We start from the raw sequence: 25,715 nt of genomic DNA, 5'->3' as shown, positions 1-25,715 counted from the left end.
ACAGGAGCACACACAGGGACCAGGGCGTTTGGCATACCGAGGGAAGTTCTGGAACATCACGTTCTTTGTGGATTACCAGCCTGTCAAATTGCAGCGATGCTCGGAGTGTCGAGCGCTTTTCCTTTAGGACCTACTCGGCGCGGCACGGCTCCGCTCGTCTTTGTTTAGCCGCGATTCCACAAGCATCTACTCGGCACGGTACGGCTCGTCTCATCTTTGTTAGCGAGCGTTTCCATACGGACTAATTTTCAGCACCTTCTCGGCTGAGGTTCCCAGCGAGCTGAGATGAGCCGATAATGTGGCGTTTACATAGTGCAGGCCACTGATTGGACAGGGAGTGACGACACAGAGCAACTTCAGCACGAAAACAAAATCCTGCATTAAAAAATGACTGTAAACAGCGACGGTGTGCATTGCTCTTCACGAAACTCTCTGTTCTTCATAATTTTAATGTGACAGCCAGACCTGTACCGTGGGTGAATGAAGAGGTCGAGACTTTGTCTTTGGTGGTGGACCAAAGAATACAGAGAGAGCTGGACGGAGAAAGTTTATCAGGAGGTCTCTGAGCGGATGGCCGCTCACATATACAGTAGACTGTATATAAAGAGGACAGAAGCAGTGTAGGGAGAAGCTGAAAAAGCTCAAAAGTGACTATCGGTCCACCCAGGACCACAACGGCCGGCGTGGGTCAACCAGGAGGTGTTGGAAGAGGTTTAATGGAAGCTATTTACTGGCACCGCACCGGCGAGCAACAGGAGGGAGACTCAGCCGCTGCATTGTTGGAGACGTTCGAGAACGGTGAGTGTTTTGTGACTTCAAGAAACTTATACATCATTTATTCCATTGGTGGCAAGCTTCTTTTAAGCAAACAAGTATTTTTAGAAAGTAACGTCGTTGTCTCCTGGAGCAGACAATAAGATAGCTAGTTAGCCATCGGCGCTAACTCCGTGCTCTGCTTGTATTTCGTGCTGCTGTTTCTAACGTTTAGCTCTCAGAAGCTAATACTTCAGTCAGCATGCCGTGTTTTTCTTGTACTTAGAGTGAGTGTTTATTTCTGTTCAAGAATCCCTTTCCACATGCGAAGCCTACTCCACCTCCGTCGCGGAGCCCCCCGGCTGCCCTGTCTCCTCTCCACCACCAGCAGCAGCTCCTCTCCAGCACCAGCTTCGACACCGACCCTGTCAACAGCACCGTCTTATCACCGGTAAGACACGGTAAACAGAGAGCATGGTTGATTTTCGCATTATTATTATTACTACAGTTGTAAATGCCTGCAAGCATGATCAGAACAGTGAGACCAACGACCAAGAATTCAGGCAGGTGTAAATGCAAACTGTGCAGCAGCCAGCTCAGGAACGCCTGATGAAAGCTACATGTAGCTGCAGTGACACATAAACAGAACACATGCAGCTGCATTTATTTTCCATTGACTTAACAAGTAAGTCACTCTAATTAATTTACGTTCTGGTGCAGTGTAGTATTGCAACCATTCTTCTTATAGTCACTAGGTAGCTGTGAAACTGAATGAAAATATACATAAAAATGAGAAAACACAGCTCTTCTTAGCAACTCCAAAATGTGCACAGGATGAAATGAAGTTCACACCACGTCGTTTTTGTTTGTGGTGGAGGAGTTACTGCTTGTGCTTTGGTTAAAGCGAAGAGTGCCAGAAGTTTATTAAAGTATCAAAGACATGATCATGATTGAAAATGGATGGACGGGTGGCTAAACACATCACATCATAGCTGTGGAGTCCTTCCAGCTCCTGGGGACTACAATCTCTCAGGACCTCCTGAAAAAGGCTCAGCAGAGGATGTATTTCCTACAACAGCTGAGGAGACATGGCCTGCCACATGAGCTGTTGATCCAGTTCTACACTGCAGTCATCCGATCTGTCCTGTGCACCTCTGGATCAACCACACAGCAGGACAGAAACAGACTACAGCCCATAGTACGGACTGCAGAAAACATCATCAGAGACCCCACTCACCCTGGACATTTGGACTACAGAGCCCTGTACACAAAAATCACCACTACTGTGTTTATAGCAATTACCATTTTGCTAATGTGTTCATACATTCCAGTCTAGCTGTACATTTCTGTTTATATTGTGTTCTATTTTACTACTATTTCTTTTTCCTCCCTGTTCCTCTTTCTATAGTTTATTTTTTATTATTCTCTTCCATATTCCTAGGATGACACCAACAGCCGAAACCAAATTCCGTGTATATTGTGTACTTACTTGGCCATTAAAGCTGACTCTGATCACTTTTCTGTCTTTGGTCTAGGCAAGAGGAAAGGGGGCCACAGAAAACTGGACCTTCCTAGCGTACTTGTGGAGATGCAGGCTGAGGAGGAGTGGAGTCATGCCCAGCATGATGAGAACATCTGGTTGCTCCTCAGCGAGGCAAGAGAGAATGAAGCGGCCTTGCAGCGGGAGGAGATGGCCCAGAATACTGCCTTCAACCAGTCATTCCTGGGTGTGCTGGGGTAGCTGGGTAGGCAGTGGGCAGCCGGCGAGTGTGAGCGAGTCCACCTCCCATAGACTTGAGATTTACAAGTGCTGGTCATATAATTAGAATATCATGAAAAAGCTTGTCTTTTGGACAACTGTCAGGTCAGCAGTCTTCCCCATGATTGTGTAGCCTACAGAACTAGGCTGAGAGACCATATAAAGGCCTTTGCAGGTGTTTTGAGTTAATTAGCTGATTAGAGGTGTCTTCAATATTGAACCTTTCTACAATATTCTAATTTTCAGAGATACCAAATTTGAGATTTTTGTTAGTATTCAGGTATAATCATCAAAGTTAAGAGAAATAAACATTTGAAATATATCAGTCTGTGTAATGAATGAGTATAATATACAAGTTTCACTTTTTGAATGGAATTACTGAAATAATGAACAACTTTTTTCATGATATTCTAATTATATGACCAGCACCTGTAGTTGTATATAGTTTTACTTTTAGTCCTCCACTGTAGGAGAGGCCCACCACAGTTTGTACTTTGCACATTGTAAATAGTTTTGATTTTGCTGCTGACTAATAAACTATTTTGTGACTTATGTGATTGCATCATAACTTCTCATTTTGTCTGTTAAGACACTGGTAGAAAAAGAGTCAACAGTCTGAACCAAACAATTCTATATTCCCTAATAATGTATTTGTGTTTAATGGGATTTAACATGTTTTAACACAAACTCCTTTATGGTGCATAATTCCGGTGACTGAATTACACCAAAGCAATACTGATTTATCAAACTGGAATTTTCTTAAAACAGCTGTTTTAATGTTTTGGCGTTTAATTTTTTATTTAATCTTGCTAACCTTCACAAACAAACAATAGTATAGACACATCTACAAAAGTTTATTGTCAGAATTGCATTAAAGAAAACAATAGCGGTCCGGGGACCGAAAAACAGAAGTATAACAAGAAGAATAACTTTGCATGACACGTAGTGCATCAGTGCATCCTGTACATCTCTGTCCTCCTCCTCTACACCTTGTGCCACTGCAGGCTCATGTGCTGCTGCTTCAGGTAAATCCCATGAAGTCTCATCAGAGAGCATCTGAAACACATACACAGCATACATATTTTAATACCTAATAGTGACAAACTGCAGCCATTACAGGGTCGTTCACAGGACTGATACACGATAGCTAGCGAACTAGCATTAGCTTACCCTCATATGTCGTCTCGTTCATATCCTCTTGTCTTCGGCTTGATACTGCTTTATCGCCTCCCAAACTCTCCTGTGTGTCTCCTCAGTGTTTCGACTCGTCGCTCTCAGCTTTCTCCGACTCTTCTATTACTCTGAATCTGACAGAAAGCCACAGACCGAGCAGCAGGTGTACTATCGCCTCCATGTACATTGTTGCATTGCGTTTGTGTCGCACAGAAATGACGGTAAGGGACTTTCGGACCGCCGTGCTATGACGACTCCACCCACGATGAGGTGGTTCTCAATGTAATGGAAAAACAACTAAACCGAGACGAGCCGTGGCGCGCCGAGTAGATGCTAAAGGAAATGCTAAAGGAAAATTTGTCTTGCACCGCATGTATCAACATTTGGGAAAGAGGACCGAGTCTTTAGCGGTTGCTAATAAAGTTTTGTTTTATTGAGTATCCAAACCAACGTAGAGGTGAATAGCGCCACCCAGTGTATCGGAATGTGTTCACAAGCTCTGCGTCAATCCATTATCTGGAATCGATTTGCCTTGACTTGATGTGCAGGGTAACCAATCAGGTGTTAGGATCCGCCCACCGACTTTGACGGGCGAGGTTGACAGATAAAATTAATTCATGATCCACTGCAACACAAGGACCATGAAATAATTAATTAAATCGTGAAATAATGAAATATGTTTTTTACTTAAAATAATTGTTATTTTAATAAATTAATGACATATTTAATAACACATTTATGTATTTAATTCCAATTTTAATTAATTAATGACATATTTAATTCCAATTTTAACTAATTAATGACATATTTAATTATTTAATGATATATTTATTTAATAACACATTTAAGTATTTAATTCCAATTTTAATTAATTAATGACATATTTAATTCCAATTTTAATTAATTAATGAAATATTTAATTCCAATTTTAATTAATTAATGACATATTTAATTAATTATTTAATGATGTATTTATTTATTTAATTTTGGCACTTTTAGTCCTCCATATTCGGGGAGCCTTGGGGGCTCCTGGAATCCACACGGAAACAAATATTTGATGGTGTTTGTCCCCTGTGATGCCACTAGATGTCACACAAGCAAACAGCAGCAGCTGAGTCCATACAGGGAGAGTCCCTCCTCATCTGTCACATCCTACATCCAGTTTACTGACAGTTAAAATCCTGCTGCTGCTGCTGCTCAATCGTGACCGTTCCCTCACATATTTCACTTTAACTCCGCTGTGAGGAAAAAAAAGAAAGCCAATCATGCGCTGAGATCCGTGCGTCATCGGGACCCCGGCGGCGGCGGCGCGTAACTGCTCCTCCGTCGTTGCCTCAAACCACACCGGAGTGAAACGGCTAAAACTCACCGATCAGCGCGTTCATTGAGCGCCGTCAACCAATCAATCGGTCGCGACCGGAGCGCCTCAACCCGCATGTGACCTCCGGAGTGACGCGTCTCTCCGTGGAGAGGGTGCGGAGGGAGATGCGCATATCTGCAGGTCTCTAGCGCTGTCGTAAAACAAGTGTCGGGGAGCGAGTCGGCTGTCATTTAAAGCGATGCCAGGAGTAACCAAGTACAATCTAGTGGATGACGCGCACGATTTGAGGATCCCCATGCACAACGAGGAGGTGTTCAAACATGGGGTCTGCTTCGAGGCAAAGGTAGGAGCCTCCGCAACAGATTGGAGTTAGTGGGTGAAAGGAAGAAATTCAGGCTTGGAGACCAGTGGATCATATTGTTAACACTGATGTGGTGGCTACTCCTGTCACTGCAAGGCTTTGTCACTTTATTTTCTTTAATTGTATCTACTACTTTATGCTACATTTATGTATTCTGACAGAATAATTACAGTATTTTTTTATTTTTGCATGGCTTTGGCTCTTGTAATTTCACTTATTTTGTTAAAGTGTTGCTTCAGTTTAGACCTAGATGAATGCAGATGAGTGTTTATGTATGTTTAACGAACACTGCAAGCTATCTTATGACAGTTGATGCATTTTTTGTCAATTAAAGCTGAACTCTTTGGCTTCTTGCATACAGTAAAATCAGTCTGAGTGTAATAAGTCTGCAACAGAAAATGATTGTGCAAGTAGCTGATTTTGCACTATAAAACAAAAACATAATGCAAAGCGTAATTTTGCAGGAGCCCTAAGTCATTATACTATATGCTTATTATTATTTCCATCCATTCCATGTGTATTGTTGTTTCTGTTGTTATGCTCTACTTTTAATACTCCCATTTTATTGCAAACGCCAGCACAATTTTTCACATTATTTCTTCTTGCGGCACGATTTTCATATTATTTTGCACATTTGTTTCCTTATTTTTCTGAAATGTAACATGCATGAGCTACTGGATATTTTTAATTTCTGCAAGGGGATGAATAAAATATCTATCTATCTATCTATCTATCTATCTATCTATCTATCTATCTATCTATCTATCTATCTATCTATCTATCTATCTATCTATCTATCTATCTCAATGTCAGTCCTATGCCACAGAATATACAGTTTAGTATAATGCAACACCATAAAGAAAGCTGCAAATTCTCAAATCTGAGAGGCTGAAATCATCAATGTTGGAAACTAATGTATAATGTAGATCAATGCTGGTGGACTGAGCGTACATCTAGAGTGCAATGAGAGGATTTTTTCCCCCAAAACTGTATGAAAAAGCTCTCAAAACTGTAAAAGAAATAAAAGAAATAAATAAACAACATCAACACTCCAGCACTCCTCACTTAATCAATAGTGTTGATTCTGTCAAAAAGCCAATGTTTAACCCTTTCTCTCTCATTCTGCAGTACATTGGCAGTTTGGAGGTGGGTCGCCCCGGCAGCCGGATGGAGATTGTCGCCGCGATGAGGAGAATCAGAGTAAGACAATTAAATAAGTGACCTGGTCTGAACCAGACGCCGAACTTGACCCCTGTGACCTCAACGGCGTAAACACCTTAGTAATAAACAGGCAATTAATGTTGTTGTCTACACATTAAACACCTCCCTGCTGTGTTTTATGCATCACCTTGTGCACAGTTGCTCAGAGGATCCTCTCTGTCGTCTTTACGCATAAATCACCTGTCGGTAAAACTCCACGCCGGGCAGATTCAGTGGGCTGTCAGGAGCCGTTTAAATCACAGCAGGATTCAGAGGACAGCTCGGATTTTCTGGCTGAGGGGAGCTACAGCATGCAGGTCTAAATGCGATGCCGTTACAGGAACCAGCATCTCCCGAGCGTCCCTTCATTTAGACCTGGAAACAGTGCACTGCCTTGTCATTACCCATCAGTGCAGTTTTACACTGCAGCACTGGGAGGAGAGGATTTAGCTGCTTGTCAGCTGTTGGATCTAATCTAACAACCAAGTTATGGTGTCACTCGGAGGTCGGCTGCATCCCCAGTGACACCCAGAGAAGACTTAATCCTGATCCCTCACGCTCAGTGCAGGATAATGGCCATTTGATTGTACTGGCATAGATTTAGTGGCGCTGTATGCTTGGATTTCCAGATTTGTACACATTTCCTTATGATAAACTATAAAGATGCTCCAGCGAAGGTTCGAGCTGATGACACATTCAGTGCTCAGATAGTGAAAAGAAACCCACACAATGGACAAGGTCATTCAAATACCTTGCTGGCTCAATGTGTGCATTTTAGCCTTTCCATGTGAGCTTAAACAAACAGTATTAATGAAATACCCACATTATGTCGCTCTCATCTAAAAGCACAGACTGTAAAATGCATTAAAGCAAACATAATAATACTGAGTATATAAATAATAGAAGAAGAGAAAATACATTAAGAGACAAATAATGAAAATACTATGATGGTAAATGTGGGTGAGATTAAAATGGATACCATAAAAGCATGTAATGGCTCGGTAATTAAGAGTCTCCGCTTCTGGAGGAGACGGGGGCTGAATATTTAAAGCTGCCTCGTCCTTAAACTACTCGCAGTGGCTTAGAGATAAGACGAGAGGTGAGCAGGCCACAACCTGTAGCGTTATTTTCGCTTGGAGGTGGCGTTAGTCTGAATTAATATCGGGTTGATGTGCATGAAAATGTGGCGTGAACACTTCCTGCGTTCCACTTCATCTCCCTCTGACAGCGGTGTGTGCCGAGATGGATGGTGCTCTCATCCCAGTTTATGTGGGGCTGCATTAGTCTGGATGTAACACACACGCACACGCACACACACACACACACACACACTTTTCAAGGATCTGCGTCCTTCACCTTTGCATCTACAATCTAGTCCACATCTGGAGAAAACTCCCACACAGTAACAAGATGGATTAAGGGGATAAGACCAGGTGACAAGAACAAAGGTCACAGGTTTATACTGTATAGACTAAACAAAAAATAGATTTTGAAGGCTGAAATCACCAGTGCCATCAGTGCTTTTAGTATCATAAGTTCACAATTTTGTTTATTCTGAAATGTCAGGGAAAGAGTGAGAAGACAGCTTCAATCCTGCGGAAAATAAAAGACAGCTCTGGGTTGTTATTTTTATACAAACCCTAAGAAAAGAAGAAAGAAAAGATGAAGAGAACATCCAAGTGTGCCGTGCAGAGTGGGCGACGTTTCGCTCGCTGACGGGTGATTTCACTGAACTTCGTCTGATCAATTAATCATCTGATGTTGGACTTTGTGTTTTCAAAGCGAGGCGCGTTATTCAGTATGAATCCTTGCTTGTTCATAGATCTCTGAGCCCTGATATTCGGAGCCCGCAGTGAAAAAAAGCCGAGGATACAGGCTGTAGTATTAATCATGCAGAGGGATGAAAGTGTCCCACACATGTCTGCCTCCCTCTGGGAAGTCAGCCTTTGAACGCTTAAACAGCTTCCAGAAACTGAAACCGACAGTTTCTCAATGTTTACTCAATCTCAGATTTCCCCTGAGAAGAAGATACTCAAAAATATCCCCCATGTCTCGAGAATCCCATCTTTTTTTCTGATTTGCTGTATATCGTTTATCTCGTGTATAGAGCTCCATCAGTGCCAGTCAATCAGTTTGGTTTGATTTAACTTTTGGATTATTTTTTTGTCACCAACCTTGAATGTTAATTTGACTCTCGTTCTTCCTCCACAGTATGAATTCAAGCTGAAGAATATAAAGAAAAAGAAGGTCAACATTGTTGTATCCACTGATTTTGTCAAAGTGATTCTGCGCAAAAAGAAGAAGGTCAGTGTTGGGCATGCTTGTACGGGATTAGTCAGTTTATTCGACTTTAAACCTTGAACTATATCTAATGTCTCTGACTGTTGTTTGTTGGGACAGAGAAAAGGGTGGTCATGGGATGAGAATACCATCTTAGTCACCCAGGATCCCATCTACAGGTGAATCCTTTTGATTATTTACAATCAAAAATGAGAAGACTGAAGCCAAATATGCTGGCAGCTTGCACTTAACTCAACCTAAACCCTTATCAAAACACACTGGTTTGATGTGATGCATTTTCTTGCTTCAACAGGATCTTCTATGTCTCACATGATGCTCAAGACTTGAAGATTTTCAGTTACATAGCGAGAGACGGACAGAGCAACATTTTCCGCTGCAATGTGTTCAAGTCAAAGAGGAAGGTAGGTCGAAGTCCTGGCATTAGATTTCAGGTAATCTGTCCTTCTGTCTGTCCTGCTCTCGTGAGCATGATATCTCATTAACAGCTTAAATTGAACTCATTAAATTTTGGTGGTCAAAGGTTGAGGTCCCTGTAGTTTTGCATAGCCAGACCTTTCTCATCAGTGCTGTGTCAGCGCTACAGAATGATCCATTAGCGTTAGATCCATTAACATTCTGCTACCAAGGCAAAAAAATAAAAACCAAAATAAACCTGCTCTGGCTTGTCCGTATTTCTTTAAAGACCCCCCTCTGGTGAAGATTTTTACCATGTTAACACATCTATATGGTTTACCTAAACACAACTTCACTGTTTTGTTCCACTCTCACTGCCATCATTAACCTCATTTCCCACAGCAACACATAGCCAGTCTAAAAACCCACTGCTATGTCTAATATTTACTTTTTTGGCTTTATTTTTGGGCACTACCAATTCCTGAGGGACATATCCAGCTTTTTGGCTATTAAACCTTTAACCTCTGTAACATTTATATATGGTGTTTTTATGTGCTAGAAGATGCAACATGAGCAAAACAAGTCAACACCATTTCTGAGCATTTCCACCAATGACAGTCTCAATAACATGATTTCAGACTTCCAGGGTTTCATATGTAACAGAACTAAGAGACCAATTCTGCAGGCAGCAATATTTTAGATGGAACATTTTAAGCCATTTTGAGGCAGAAAAATGGAAAAACATTCTAGTTATGCAACTTTGATACATTTCAAACCAATCATAATCATCTTGGGAAGTGCTAAGCCCAGAATGCAGTGCTGATGTCCCTGCAGAATAGTGTATGAGAAAATGAAACTCTTTCTATAACTGGTGGGCAAGAACCAAGGTGATCTTTATCAAAACATCTGCTAGCAGTTCTGTTTCCTCAGATGCATACTTGTTGTTGCTATTTCTTTCTGAGGCAACACACTTTCTAGGAGTATTGGGTTATAAATTATTCACCCTTATGAACATGTGTATCTGTGACCTGTTTTTCTAGGAGAGTAGTCAGAATCTCGGGACACTTGTTTACTTTTTTTGCTGACAGTTGGATGAAAAGATCGATACTGCTTTCATATCTGGACGGTAAACACGAAGCTACAGCCAGCAGCAGCCGCCTCGCACAAAGTTGGGATAAAAGGACAAACAAGAAGACTAACTCTGTTGAAACGCAGCAGAATTCAGCCTCTGAAGTGCACTAATCAGTTTGTGATATTTTTCAGTTTATCCTGAAACAAATTTAACACAAAAGTGACACATTGTGATTTATTATTAGAGCTATTTCTTCACCAGGTTCAGTGACTTTCCAGAGTTGTAGCATCACTCTGAGGTTAAATTTAAGGCTTTGTAGAGATTGAACAGAGATATAATGTATTAATAAGAGTACTATAGAGGTGTGTGTATGAGGAGTAGGCAGCTGTTTCCTCCTGTTCTCAGTGTTTGTGCAAAGCTAAGTTGACAGGTTGCTCGCTGTGGTGTCAGATTTAATGTCAAGACAGCAGAGTTCTGTCAAGCTTGTCATCCAACTCTCTTTCTCAGTTACTGAAAGAATGTTTTCCAAAATGTCTGTTGCTTCAAAATGCACGTCTTGAGTGGGTATGAATGTGCTCGGGGCTGAGCAACAGAACAGTTGGAGTTGCTATTAAGAGATGGATAAACACATTGTTGGTTTGGGTCTTATGGTGGATTTTGTCGACATTAATGAAAGCACAGATTTTCTCCTGCTTAAGTGGGCTGCAAACAAACATGAACCACAGCGAGCCCATCGATGCATTTCATTTTCACCTCGCGCAGCTTCTGATGATGATGTGACGTGCTGTCATCCAGCCAGTGCATCTGAGAGAGACCTGCGATGTGCATAATCTCGAAATGACAATGAAAGGCATGTTCTTCTCCACATATCTGCCAATTTTTTCCCAACACAACAAAGACGGAGCGTCAGTGAGGTTGACTCTCATCTCTTCACCATGGATACCGGACAGACAGTGAAGCTGAATGTTAATCATCTTGGTGGGAAGAGAAAAGAAAAGGGTCTTTTTTATTTTACACTTAAAGACATTTTCACCACTGCCGAATGAAACACCCACGACATTGTCAGGGACACGGTCAGCGGTGCCTCTTTACCTCCCCGCGGCTGCTGAGCTTTATCTGGGACTTGCAGACCAAGCATGTGTGCTGAGTAGGAGGAGATGGACCAGCTGATAAGAGGAGAATTGATTTATTTTCATCATGTTCCAGCACAGCAAGGCTTAGATGTCGCTCAGAGCATCAGCACAGCCTTTTGTGCCTGGCCCCGGGAGGCCTGGCAGTTTAACGTGACCATTTCCAAATCAAATGAAATTCTGCATTGATGGAGCAACAGAATCGATTTCCCTGCTGTATCCATGTTTTTGTTGTTGGTGCATTTTGATATTTCGCCTGATTGAGCTACTTTCAAGCTTGAGTTACCTTGACATATTGACTGAACGCCTCGAGGCAGGATGATCCTCCTGAGGCAGATGGCAATAAATTTATTTCGACGCGGCTTCTGCCAGTGTTCAATATGGAAAACATCACCTTTAGTGAGACTGAGGAAGGACATGGTGGATAAAGTTTAATTCCAGCGGATTTAGGATGGTGCCACTGGACTGCATATTAGGGATTTAGGAAAGAAGAAACCCTGAAATTGATCAGGGAAGAGGTGGCGTCGCAAAGGCCACATGGAGTTTTCTCACCTGTGTGTTCAGCCTAAGAATCACTGACACCAAGAAGCAAAACAAAAAGTGGTATTTAATTTATATAACAGTACTGAACCTGATTTGTAGAGCTCACAAGGACTGCAAGACAGGATCATTTTCTTTAATGATGAATCTGGCGATTTAACTCATTTAATTAAGTCACAAAATAGTCACACTTCCCCAAATCCTAATGTGATATCAGCCTGAAACACAAAGCTGTTTAGTTTACTACCAAATAAGACCATGATAACTGGCAAATATACACAATTGAACAACTAAGTCATGTTTGTTATTCAAGCTATGATGATTATCTAAATGATTACTCCCATATTAAAGTAGTGATGATTCATCCTCCAGAAATTACACACATCTGTGAAATGCCATTCCATCAGGAAACTTCACTGAATCTAAGCTTTAAATCGGGATGTTTCATCAAAATCACTTTATCTGACATGAGTTTTTTCAAATTGTTTAACAAACAATGGTTTGCTCTGACGAGATTCTATAAAAGAACAAAAAATTCTATAACGCTCGGCACAATCGAGAATGTATTATTGATTCAGCCGCGACCAACATTTTAGTCAAAAATTCTGTTTTTTCTTCTTTGCTTGGTTGAACTGCAGGCTGTGCTTGCACAGGTAGAAAACAAGCATAGAATTCACACATAGTAAAATATCTATGGGATTTGAAGTCCCGTTTGTCCAGTATTGGTAACATCACAGAAAAATGGTGTGTATGTTGACTCATTTTTTGTGAACTGAACAATCATTTAAATGCATCTTCCTTTATTAATGTTAATTTGTTAATATTATAGAGCTCTCTCTACTTCTAACCATGATTGTGCTGTTTCCATAGACTGTTAATTATCCAGTCAGTTCAGTTCTACAAACCAATAGCTTAAACAGGACAGTACACGGATTTAAGAAACAAACTTATTTTGCTCTAAGAAAATGAGCCTTTGTGTCATACGCTGATATGCTTTGACACATTCATGTCTGTAAAGTAAAACTGCAGGTGACAGAATTCAGTCTTGAAGTGTTTATATGAAAGATTTTTATATGCATATGAAACCCCAGGAATCTGAAATTGCACCTTTGAGACCACTATCGTACACTGCAGTACAGAGAAGATGCTCATCCAAGGTGCTGACTGCTTATTGCACTCATGATACTTTGTTCTAGCATATAAAAAAACAGTGTGTGGAGATTAAAATAAATAAATAAATAAAAAATAGTCAATGTATTTGGGTCAGTCTCTAACTTTTCATGAACTATGTTGTGTATCAGAGCGACTTGTCTCTCATCAGAAATCCGTTGACACTAAAAGGACTCAAGAAAACCTTTGCTGTAAATGGTACTTCTGAGAAAACAGCATGTATCTACTGAATATGCATGACATATTTTAGAGCAAAAGCTTTATTTTAAGTCTTAAGTAGGGATTTTGGGGGTTAATCCAAATGAAACCAGTCAAAGTCAAGAGTTCAACCAGAGTGCTGTGGAATGAAAATTGCAGGTCATAAAATGCAGTGACTAAAAGACAAATCAGAATAAAAAAAAGACAATAAAATAAGGATTAAAAGTTAAAACAGCATGGTAGAAGCTGAAGTCAGGGTGTCGAGCTTGAGAAGAAGAACAAGAAGAGGTGGGTCTTCAGCAGTGAAGCAGTTCTTGCATGAAGAGATCAAATGTTCCAGAGATTAGGAGCAGCTATCGACTCCATCGCCCCTATTTATGTGCATAGAGCTTGGAGCATCCAAGAGCTTCTGGTTGGTCGACTTCAGTTTTCTGCAAGAGGTCTGCTAAATAAGGTGGCACCAGACCATTTACAATTTGAAGAACAAACAATAAAATGTAAAAAATCAACTCTGAAACAAAAAGAAAGCCAGTGGAGAGAAGCCAACAATGGTGCTATCTGATCATACTTTCTTTTTCCCGTTAGAAGACGAACAGCCGCATTTGATGGCAAATTGCTAAAAAAGGGCAGTAATTGATGGCACGAAGCTGACACACCTACCAAGCCTCGTACAATAACAAGTTTTATCTTCACTCGCTCTGCTATCAAAGTTGCTTGCTGCTGAAATAGGCCGATGCATCACCATGACAGCAGAATGTGTACAAAGAAAGACAAGGACAAGCGGCGAAGGCGCTCGCAGTAGCTTCTCCGTTTAATTTGGTTCCTATCTCCCCTCCTGTTTCCCTCCGTCATAATTTCCATCCCCCTCATTCTCTACTTTTCATCGTCTTTCTCATCAGTCGTGCACCAAATGCTGACACACGCTTTCTTTGTCGGTCTTTCTGCAAAAACTCCTCTGGCGCCCCATTTTCTCTCCTGCTGTGCACCTTCATTTTTGCATCCTCCCTTACTGAGCTCCTGCTGCTGCTGCTGCTTCTTTCTGTTGTCAAAACCCCAACACACACACACACACACAAACACACATATATTGTTCTTCTTTGTGTCCTTCCTGGCAGTCTCAGGCCATGAGGATCGTGCGGACGGTGGGTCAGGCCTTTGATGTGTGTCACCAGCTGACCCTGCAGCCGAAAAGCGATGAGCAGGAGGATGAGGAGGGGAAGGAGGAGGAGCTGGAGGCAGTGCCAGGTGACTCACACCTACACACAAAGCACAAAAACTGCATCCACAGAAGCCTCCCGACTCTCCTTCTGTCACACACACACACGCACACACACACACACACACACACACACACACACACACACACACACACACACACACACACACACACACACACACACACATTCAGTGTCAATCTCTCACAACAACACACAAACTCCCCAGGCTTTCTTCTCTCCTCCTGCTTTCTCTCTCTCAGACAAACCAAAAACCCTGCAGAAACAAACAGTGGCAACACCTTTCTGAGAAATGATGTCATTATCCTCCACCTATTTTTTTTCTTTTCTTCCCAATTTGCCACGTTGAAGCCACAAATTGGTTTTGGTGAGTCGTGCGAGCCGTTGATCAAAGACCTTTTCCTGTGTGGAGTTCAGCCAGCTCTTTGCTCGCTGAAGCTGCTGCTGCTGTCACTGCCTCTAGATATGTTGGAAAGTATTGAAGCACAAGGTAAAAAACAAAAAAATTTACAGCATGGAAATCACTGTCATGCATCTGGTCTCTCTGCAGCAAAGAAGAGGTTTGCGTTGTCAGAGGAGACAGACCTTGAAGCCACTACAGAGGAGAGCATTGAATGTGTGTCTTCGTCAGACCTGGAGAAAAGCAAAAAGGACGAGGCCCTGGGTAGCGATGGGAAGGTAGAGTACCGAAGCCGTCCTTCATCTTTTCAGCTCGGCTCACGCAGTTATTTTCTCGCTCCATTAAAACAAACGAGGCTTTCTAGAACTTGTGGAGATGACGCTAGCACAATAAAGTGTGATTTATTGACGCTTATGGCACCATTCTGCATGACACAGCAACTAACACGCAGAGCCACTACTAATTTTCATTAAAAAAAAGGCTGACATTCATTTTCACTGTTTAAAAAGTCATTATTTGGACGAGAAAGAGATAGAAAATAATGACAAACGCCCCTCGCTGTTTGCCAAAAACTTAAATTACCATTTAAACCCTCGAGTTTTGTGCGGTCCAAAAACTTACTGCTTTTACACTGTACAATACTTATAGAATACTGATGCTTCTGTGGCTGTGGATGGAGCTTTCTATAGTTTTGGAAAATAACTCTGATAATGTCATAGTGATCTATCATCTCAGCACTTTCTTGGAGAATACACATTTATAACAACAAATGTGCTTTGCAAACTGGGGCTGGGGACATAGACTGTTTAAAAAGATGGATGTAGGCGCTGTGGAGTTGGTTTATGGACTAATGTTCTGATGCTTTGGAATTTAGCCTAAAACTGGTTCACTAACCTTTGAAACATTACAAGCAACAGCTGCTTTATTTTTGCTCGAAATGGGACCATAGTTTAGTAAGTTGACATCATGCTGTATTCAAAAAGTATACTACTGATTGAAACCATATATTAATTTTAAAAATGTTTGCTGTAATAACAAATCAAGACAGAAATAGGGTCATTTCCTTGTTAACGTATATACAATCAGGCTAATTTTTGCAGTTGCACCCCAGCTGGCCCTAACCCTAACCCTAACCATAACCCTAAACCTGTGTGATGTTTTGAATATACTGCTGTAATTTCTAAACTGCTTCTGGGATTTTTAATTGTCCTGTCTCAATTTTTTCCTTAAAGATCAACTCTGCTGTTACTTCTTCCGACAGGGGACCAGGCATAATATAAATTAAACTCGGCACCAGTCTCTTGTTGTGCATGATCTTTTGCTACCAAGTCTTTAGGCCTGCGCAACTGAAGTGGAAGACCCCAACCACTACCCCTAACCATAACCCAAACCTAACCGTAGGTTTACCATAGGTCTGTGTTGGATTATGGAGATCTTTTGTATATGAATGCTTCTGCTCAATGTCTTTGAATGGTTGACACTGTTAACCACGCTTCTCTGAGGTTTACTACAAACTGTAAAACGTCAACGCACCACTGCGAGTTATACTCTCGGGTAGGATGTCCAGCTTTAGCCACCAGAAGGATCCATCATTGGTATATTTTCATATATAAGGCAATACTTGGACTACTGCCTACCTACATTTGCACCTTAACGGCACAGAAAAGTTGTGATCTTCGCTCGCTCTGTTCACAAGATCATCTGTTGCTTTCTGTTCCATATGTTCGTACTGAACTGGGTAAAAAGGCTTTTTTTATTCTGCACCTTCTGCCTGAAATATGTTGCAGAAAGACTGGAAAATAACTGAGTTAATCTCATTGAATGCCTTTAAATCTAAACTGTGAGTTGTTGAGGCCGTTTCCACACATTCACTTGTTTTTTATAACTTGCTTGTAAATTATTTTTTTTCCCTATTTTAATTAAGTTTTAACTGTGTAATTTTATAACTGCGCTTTGTACTTGCTGCCACCTATCTTGGCCAGGACTTCCTTGAAAAAGAGGTTCTTAATCTCAACAGGATCTCTCCTGGTTAAATAAAGGTTAAATAAAATAAATAAAAAATACCCCTCACCCTAACCCTAAAAACTGCAGGTTTAAGTCACTTTCATATTAGCCTAATGTTTTTGAAGCTTTACTCATACACAAAGCTAAAAACTAGGATACATTCACTGTGACAGAAATTTGCACAGAAACTGAACTCAGTTATCAAGAATTACATATCTGACAATAATTCAAATAACTAACCGAGAAATCATTTCACTTTTAAAAACTAACTTGAACACCTAAACTTGATTTACCACTTAATTAATTCTCAGGTCAAGCAGATCAAACTTAGTCCCTGAAGCTTTTACATATGTTTATTCCTTCAGAAGATAAACATGGTGTATTTTGGCAGAGCATATGTTCTGATTGAAGAAAAAACATCTAAAAAGGCAGAAATGTCTCGCTAATCAAGAACTTTGAGCTCACAGGGGGCATTGCTGAACGTTTGGCTTCTTAAAAAGTCAAATGCAGATCAGAAAACAGCATTGAGGGGTGTACGGTAGAGCGAGCAACCACATCTTTAAGGGTTGTTTGTGAAGAAGGGCTCCACGAGGCTGTTCAATATTGATGGGATCATATGGTTTATTGATGAATTCACAGCAAGGTTTCCTGGCGCTGCTCCGCTAATCCTGCACTGTTGGACAAGCTGCTGTCTGCTCTCCAGTGTTTGTCTGTTCAGGTTCCCATCGACTCTCCCGGGCCCCATCAGCTTCATTACTCGAGATAAACCCAGTGCTGGTCTGTCGAGGAGTTAATTGGTTTGAATTGAGTGGTTATTACGTCTAATTGCGGGGATGCCTGGAAGCGGGGCAAATCATCTTTATTTTTTCATTATTTATCCTGCCACAATAAAACAGCAGCAATCCATATGGTCGGATCTCACGTGTGTCTCCTGTGTGTGATTCGAAGGTCGAGTGTCCTTCACACTCAAGTGTGAAAGACAATATAGTCCAACGTATAGATCTGCTGTCTGAGACATGACAGATAAGTCGTGTCCTTCATGGCTGCTCTTCCCACACAAGTGCCTGAACATAATTGTGTGAGTCATGCATCCCAGCAGCAGCCAATACAATCAATCTATGGATCTATTTATAAGTTCACTGATTGGACCTCTGTTAAAGCCCCATCTAGACAATTAGATTGAAAAGTGCTTCTCGGTTTTATGTCCGCAGTAGATCTAAGAGATTTCTTTGCCGTACTACAGTATGACTGGGTAATCATGCTTATGTGGTGCCTTTTAAATGCAAAATCCCTCTTTAAAATAACACTGTCAAGCATTTAAATTAGAGTTCAGGTTTTTTGTAAACAATATTTTTTCAGTAATACATCCAAGTAGGAGTCAACCATTTCTTTCAGGGCTGATCAGGGAAATCAGATATTTGGAGCACAAAACAAAACTTTGCTTATTAATATTTTACATATGCCTAGTTACAAGATACTTTTCTATTGCTTGAGCCCACAGCGCGGTGACTGCAGATAGCAGCTGCATCAGAGCTAAAAGTACACATTTTTAAATGTATTCATTTTATTGGAAATCAGTTTTAAAAAGAACAACTATAATCTGAAAAATGTCTGGCAGCTATTTGCAGTGAAGGAGCTCTAGAAACTTACAGTTATTTGTCCAATATCCAACATCTCTAGCACCTAAAGGAAGCAGATAATCCTCTCACTGGTTGGAGGAGAACAAAACTGAGCTAAAACTAGAGTGATAATTGAAATTACATGAATCACTTTGCCCGAAACACGACTCCAAATGAATGTTGATGTTGCTCACAATAGTAACCTTAGTGTGGGTGTTTGTGTTTGTTTGTTTTTTTTTTCCCTCTTCAACTTCTGAGGGCAGCAGAAATGATTTAAAGGTCTAAAACATCAGATGTCATGTACTGGTGTCAGATCATCAAAGTCAAAGACAAACATTCATTCAAGTAGAGATCTATCTCCATCAAAAGCAGTCTCAATAGAGCAACGTGTATTGATCATCATGTGTTCTGAATTACAGTTCCCCTTTGATATTTTCTATATTTACACAGCTTGACATGGTAGATGTAGCCTTAATCGCTCTCCTTCTTGTTTCTTAAAAGCTTTCCACATCTCCCACCTGCACTTCAGTGCAGCATCGAATGGCGAAACTAAGTGGAAACACAATATACATACATTCGAGGAGTTTATTGCAAAATCTCTTCTATAAGCCCCCGAATGTGAAGCGGGGATGATATCTAAGAATCCTTGCGTGGATTTTTCCGTCGGGATGAAAGCAGACAGGCTCATGACTGTCTCTTTGCATTTCCCTCCCAGAGGAGCTCCGACTGGCAGACTGTCAGCTTTTACACCACTTCTGTAGACAGACAAGCATTCATATGTTTTTCTTTCCACTGTTCCCCTATCATTTAGGATTGTTGGTTATCCTATACCCTATACTTTCCTTTTAATTCTACGTACTGTACAGACCATCAACAGGCATACATACTCGTCTGTTTACTTTATTTAAAATGGAAACACGTGAGATTTTTGTTGTGTGGCGGCATCATCCATCACTGTGGAAGATTTTCGACTGGAATGACGTTTAGTTCAGTTCGAACAAATCGCTATCAATAAATGTAAACTGACTGTACAGATCATCATCATCAGTGACCAAACTAGTAGCAGTATAGCGGTAGTAAAACCAAGAGAACCAATATGATCTCTTAATGTGGTCATGAATAATAGCCTGCTGTCCTATTAGCCTTATGTACAGTCCTTGTATAGGCCACTTTTGTACTGAAATACAGGTTGAACTGAATAGACTGCTTAACTATAGATAATTTAAATCAGTGTCTGGCATTGCATTCACCTGTTTCTCTCACTGAGGAGAATATTTGGTGTGGTGTTGACTGTTTTCACAAGATGTGCAACTTGATGAATACTGTCTTTATGTGTGGTTTGGCCAGTCTTCAGCTTTTAGTGTGTCTCAAGCTTTAGAGTAAAAGGTGAACATAATACACAGACAGTGAGTGACACCAAGTATTTGAACTGGACTGAAGAAAGTGCTTCAGTCTCTATAAGATGCATCACAGGCTTTGATCCTGCGGCTTTTAGATGCTATTAAAAGCAGTAGAACTATTTTACTGTCATCTCTACTGTAGGTATCTGATGACCCCTCTCTTCTGCTGGGCTCTCCCGTCCTCGGAGCCTCGGTGTCGGGTCAGACTGCAGCGGGGGCGTCCTGCTCTGCAGAGCACCAGGTCCAGCTCCTCCAGAAGCAGCTGCAGCAGCAGGAACAGCAGGCTCTGGCAGCTTCAGCACAGGTACTGATGGCATTTTCTTTTCTACCCCATTGAAGACATATGTTGTTTTGTCTTTCTTTGGAACCTCATCTGATACAGCTGTTTTTTTCTTTTCTTTTTCTTTTGTTCCATTTTTGAGGTTTTCTTGTGCACACGTTTACAGTTTGCTGAATTTACTCAAGTGCTCATCCTTAAAAAGCTGAAAATGAACTAAAACTCCCAACTGCTCATCCTAAACAGACCACCGGTGTGTCTTAATAGACCATTATGTCCACCTCATTTACACCCAAATACACAACTAAAGGCTCGATTATAACTTCATCAATCAAAATATCCTCATTAAGATTACTGGAAATATTTGTGTTACTTTTTGTTACATACAAATGAGCAAAAGCCCAGGAATTACAGTTTTACGTAAGCAGGGGAATGATTATTTTGATTTAAATTTTCAGTCAGTGGAGTGTTAAATAGGATGTGGTGTGATATTTGGCTTAGTAAATTCTCACGTTTTTCCTTTACAGTAAATTTTGACATCAAACTGAATGCATCTGTGCTGTGGCCTTGAACCAAACCCTCCTGAGTATTTTGTATTTGTTACTCACTTTGGATGCTCTCATTCGTGGAGGTTGATTCATAACGCTGATTCATTGTTTCACCCTCTTCCTCTTCCTCTTCCGACGAAAAGTGGGAATGCTGTGTTTGTTTTTTTGAATTCCAGCGTTTGTAGTCACTGGATTCTGGAGCCTGTTTTGGTCATCTGTGTTGTTAATGAAGCGCATATGTTGGTGCATTCAGGTACATGTGCTCCAGGAGCAGCTGTCGGTGGAGACGTGCGCTCGGTCCGAGGCCCAGGCCCGAGTCCAGAGGCTGCTGCAGCAGAACACCGACCTGCTGCAACACATTTCACTGTTAGTCAAACAGATCCAGGAGCTCGAGCTCAAAGCGGCGGGCCAGTTATCATCGAGTAAGTGGAAATACGCTTTTATCCTTGACGTGCCACTTAGAGTCCTCTCTCATTTAAAGTACATTTGAGTTTTTTTCAACTTGCCTTTAATCTTCCCCTATTTCTTTACTTTCTCCTTTGTTAATTTCTGTCATAAAACCCTTTTCTCCCTTCATCTCTTTTCTTTTAATCAGGTTCCTTCTTAGCTCTCTCCTTCCTGCTGTTATGGCTCCTTTTCCTTATCCACTTCTGGCACGCAATTAATTATCCCGTGGCAGCCTTCTCAGAGGATTCACTGTTGCTCTCTGTTCTCCTCTCTCTACTTTTAGCCAGTGGCAAGACGCTGCCATTATAGTCATGAATTATCAAATCCTGTCAGCACAGACGTCATCCCATTCTCTATAATCTCATCTGTCTTGCTTGGACCTCTCCTCCTACATGTCCCTCATCTCTGTTTAAATGTGATCTTTCTGTGCTTTGTTTCATCTTGTACATATATGATGTCTCTTATTATTTCTATTCATCTCTTTTCTATTCGTCCTCAGTGGGTTCCCAGGACAGTCTTCTGGAGATAACTTTCCGTGCCAAGCCCCCCAGCGTTACCCGTGAACCCCTCACCCCTTCATCGTCCACAGGCCCGTTAGCAGCTCCGTCCCAGCTCCAGATTAGTGACAGTGCCTGGGTCTCCGCTGTACCAGGACCCTGCTCTCCAGGCACCACCGCCACCGACACAATCCCTCTGGGGATCAGCGGCAGTGGAGTTCGCCTGGAGTGCTTCCGATTCTCATCTCGAGGTCCTGACAGCCAGGAGCAGGGCCAGGACACCGGGGAGACTCCCAGCGACGGAGGCCCAGACGAAAGCTCGCTGCTCGGGGAGCAGGTCCTGGGAGCCCTGGAGCTGCTGCGTTTCAGGGAATCGGGAATCGGATCAGAATACGAGTCAAACACAGATGAGAGCGACGACCGGGACAGCTGGGGTCAGGGGGAGGGAGTCGGAGCTGACGGTGCCGCTCGGCTCCTGAATGTTCTGAATGCAGAGACCCTACCGGACTGCTTGGGTGATGAGATGGCTGTTTAGTGGTGCTCTGGAAGCTGCACTAGGCAACTTTGCACTTATGCACCACCCCAATGGGAAACGTGTGAAATTCAGAATCTGAAGGATTTCATTAGTCAGAAAATATGTGTTGTGACAGAAAACTGCGTCATCTGCTGGAACAACTTACCTGTGTTACTCACTCATCACTGTTATGAAAAAAGTTTAAAATTTTGCCTTTAAGTTTTGTCACTGTCTTTGCACTGAGACCATATCCCACATGAGTGCTGTAACTCATCACATTAAATAACAGGAATATAAATGAACACATAGTTAAATTTATGCATTTTAATCTAAAATATTAAAATGACTTCATTACATCCTTAATGAATACATGAAAAATGGCTACATCAGCAAGCGCATGTTCAAGGACAAGATGCTCATATAAAATAGTCATTAAAGCCTACAGAACAGTAATTAAAAGTATTATTTACACATGAAGTTTTTTCTGCTAAACCCTTAATGTCTCCATCAAATCATTTTAAACAAGACTAAGAGTTTAAAGTGCCAAGACTGTATATATAAGATGGACGTAACCTCTGCATCTAAAAAGTGAACCAAATGCAGTATTGACTAAAAGCTGCATTCTTTCTAACAGCCAGCAGGGGGCGACTCCACTGGTTGCAAATAGAACTCCACTTGTATGGAAATCGATGAGAAAATGAGCCTACTTCTAACTTAACTTATTAGCTAAGTAAACATTGTCCTAATGTGTTTATGGTCTCAGTTGCTAGTTTCGAGTCTCTGTAATGCAGCTTTATATTGATGTAGCAAATTGTGTTGCCATTCAGAGTAAACTACACAATAAATCAGGTATGCTTTAGGAGGTGGCTACTTTTCCACTGACAAGTTAAATGTTAGGGCTGAATGGTTTCGAAGAAAATTTCTCACTGCATTTCTTCAAGAAAGAGCTTGCAAGTGCGAGTGGATTTGCGAGTGAATGTGAGTTTTTCGAGTCAAGTTTCTGTTCAGTATTAACTGTGTTATTCAAAACGTGATGGAATTTTAGTGTGTGTGACTTTTGTTAGTGAAGTGACCATTAACATTAATATCCCAAATACGAGCCTTTGCGATCTTTTAATTGCATTGTTTCAAAAGCAGGATTTGGACTTGAAATCATTGAATTACGCATTGTGTCTTACAATTCTCATCCCTTGTTTTTATCACATCTGGTTTTAAAAGACGACAGCCAATGAATGACATCACATCCAGTGGCCACGTCCATCTCTTATATATAGTCAGTGCTCTAGCACAGAATGTTCACCATCTTAGTTTAGTGTGTTAACACGTTTGCTATCAGCACTAAACTCAATGTACAGCTAGGGTTCATTGGATTGTCACTAGTTTTGCAGGTATTTCATATTAACACCTTTCAATTTTGACCAGAAACCAAATTTATCAGTCCAGTTACATTATTTATCCTACACTACATACACGCATGGACTGTTACTTACTGCAATCCAGAAAACTGACACATATATTTGGTTCTCAGCTTCATTGGTACAGTGCAGCTTTATCCAAACCCCTGCCTCAGACTGTAAAAACACTGTTCTCATCTCTGCTGTCGCTTAGTGTGTGTGTTACATACTGTGTTGTGTGTTTGATGATTGTTGTACCTGACATAATGTTTGACTCCTTGACTCTGTGGGCCACGACATTGGCTTACTACACTGTGGTTGTGTCTGTGCTTATGGATTTGTGACACATGGGCAGTCATTTTAGCTGTTTTCTAGAAAGAAATCCATCTGCCGAGTCCGTGTGAACGTGCTAACACACTTTTTTTGGGGGGGATTGTGGGAATTAAAACCTTGCTGCACTTGCTATGACACTTATCTGTAATCTTTAAAAATGAGCATGAATCTCTCATAACAGGACTTTTCTCTTTTTTTAATATATTGTATACAGTTTGGATTAAAATTTGGTGCATTGCATGATTTTATTCAAGCTATTCTTCATCCTGTTTTGTATTGTTGAGGAGCATTTTCTCATTAGATGACTATGTTTTAGAGGGGAGCATATCTCTGAGCAGGTGCTGCTACAGTCTTGTCTCTGCTGCTTAAAAATGTAGCCACCACATACTGTACGTATTATTTATTAATGCCGTAGTGCGGCAGTGATAAACTGCTGTGTCACTGTTGCGCCACCATTCAAAGGAATTGTTTTGGAGAGTCCTGACGTATGAATTCAGGGAAAGATGTGGATTTCTGGACTTTTTCATATCCTCCTGGCCAGCTGTCACACATGTGAGGCAACTCTTTGAATCGCCGAATTGGTGACGTGAGCTTGAGCTCTTTCCAAAATCGATTAATCTCTTCCTGGCCCTCCTTCCTCTCCCTTCACCTTCCTCCCCACTCTGTCAGTCTCTAGCATTTCTCTCCAAGGTTATGTCTGTTCACAAGAAGTGTGCTAAAAATGAAAGTGCACTTACATTGATGTGTCTCCTTGTGGAATTAAATGCCCTTTCGCAAATGCCATCTGGTGTCATGGTATGTCCAGTCCATTTGGTGTGATTTACAAATTGCTGAAATGTGTCCGGGGCTGATTTAAACCAATACGTCGAACACAACGATAAGCAGCAGCAGCAGTTCCAGGGCTGACCTTTTGGAAATGTTTTCCTCGTTAGTATTTATAACTGCTTGAGAAAATGAGATGTGGGCTTGCAGGAGGTCCTCTGTGAGGGTGGTGGCTCTCTATTATCGTTAGAGATACACCAGCTGTGGTCGTTAAACAGGGTCAGCACCCATTAAGCTCAGTGTCTGCAGACAGCAGTGGCTTGATGTAAGCAGATAAGCTGGAAAATGTGAATAATATCAGCCATTAGCCACCCACATCCAGCCACGACGCCCTGCAGCTCCACTCGTGCAGCTGCTGCCGACACAGATAGTGGGCGGCCTCCAGGAGTTGGCCTCTGCTTTCATTTGCTTGATTATAAAGAAAAATGGTGTGTAGTGTCATTCTGCTCGCCCCCTCTTGAATCCGCTGTATGTTAGTATGCTCCTTTGTACTCTGCAGGTAGAATGAATTCATGAATCATTGTTTTACTGTACATGCAGGGTTACATGCATCCCCTGGTTTGACCATAGGGATGAAATGTTAGATTGAAATACCTCGACAACGACTAGATGAATGGCCATGTTTACATTCATTTGCCGCTGATAATAATGATCTCCAGAGCCCAGTTGGTCAAGAAGTTTATTTGGGTGTCAACACTCAACTACATTTAAAAGCCAGAGAGTACATATGTGTCTTCAGTAGGCACTTGAAGGTATCAAGAGACCGAGCGGTTCTAATTTCAACAGGTAAGCGGTTCATCAGGCTGGGTGCAGCCACAGAAAAGGCATGGTCACCTCTGTTTCTGAGTCTGAAT

The 25,715-nt window shown here is 41.4% G+C and overlaps 1 protein-coding gene and 1 long non-coding RNA gene across 2 annotated transcripts; one reads left to right on the top strand and one right to left on the bottom strand.

Moving 5' to 3' along the window:
* Positions 1 to 3,347: 3,347 nt before the first annotated feature.
* On the bottom strand, positions 3,348 to 4,327 carry LOC129349795 (uncharacterized). Its single transcript, XR_008602921.1, has 2 exons — positions 3,683 to 4,327; positions 3,348 to 3,568 (listed from the first exon to the last, which is right to left on the bottom strand). It is a non-coding gene; the product is annotated as an uncharacterized LOC129349795 (long non-coding RNA).
* A 502-nt stretch (positions 4,328 to 4,829) lies between these two features.
* Positions 4,830 to 24,822, top strand: LOC111586989 (carboxyl-terminal PDZ ligand of neuronal nitric oxide synthase protein-like). The gene is made up of 10 exons (XM_023296829.3): positions 4,830 to 5,349; positions 6,496 to 6,567; positions 8,779 to 8,871; positions 8,968 to 9,026; positions 9,161 to 9,269; positions 14,487 to 14,616; positions 15,157 to 15,284; positions 20,172 to 20,333; positions 21,108 to 21,276; positions 21,801 to 24,822. Exons 1-10 carry the CDS (start codon positions 5,245 to 5,247, stop codon positions 22,331 to 22,333), a joined length of 1,560 nt encoding a protein of 519 aa, XP_023152597.1. The 5' UTR covers positions 4,830 to 5,244; the 3' UTR covers positions 22,334 to 24,822.
* The last annotated feature ends 893 nt before the right edge of the window (positions 24,823 to 25,715 follow it).

Source organism: Amphiprion ocellaris, chromosome 10 (genome assembly GCF_022539595.1).
Source record: "Amphiprion ocellaris isolate individual 3 ecotype Okinawa chromosome 10, ASM2253959v1, whole genome shotgun sequence".
Taxonomy (NCBI): Eukaryota; Metazoa; Chordata; class Actinopteri; family Pomacentridae; genus Amphiprion; species Amphiprion ocellaris.
Note: the sequence above shows the minus strand (reverse complement) of the source record. Positions and strands in the feature narration are given on the sequence as shown.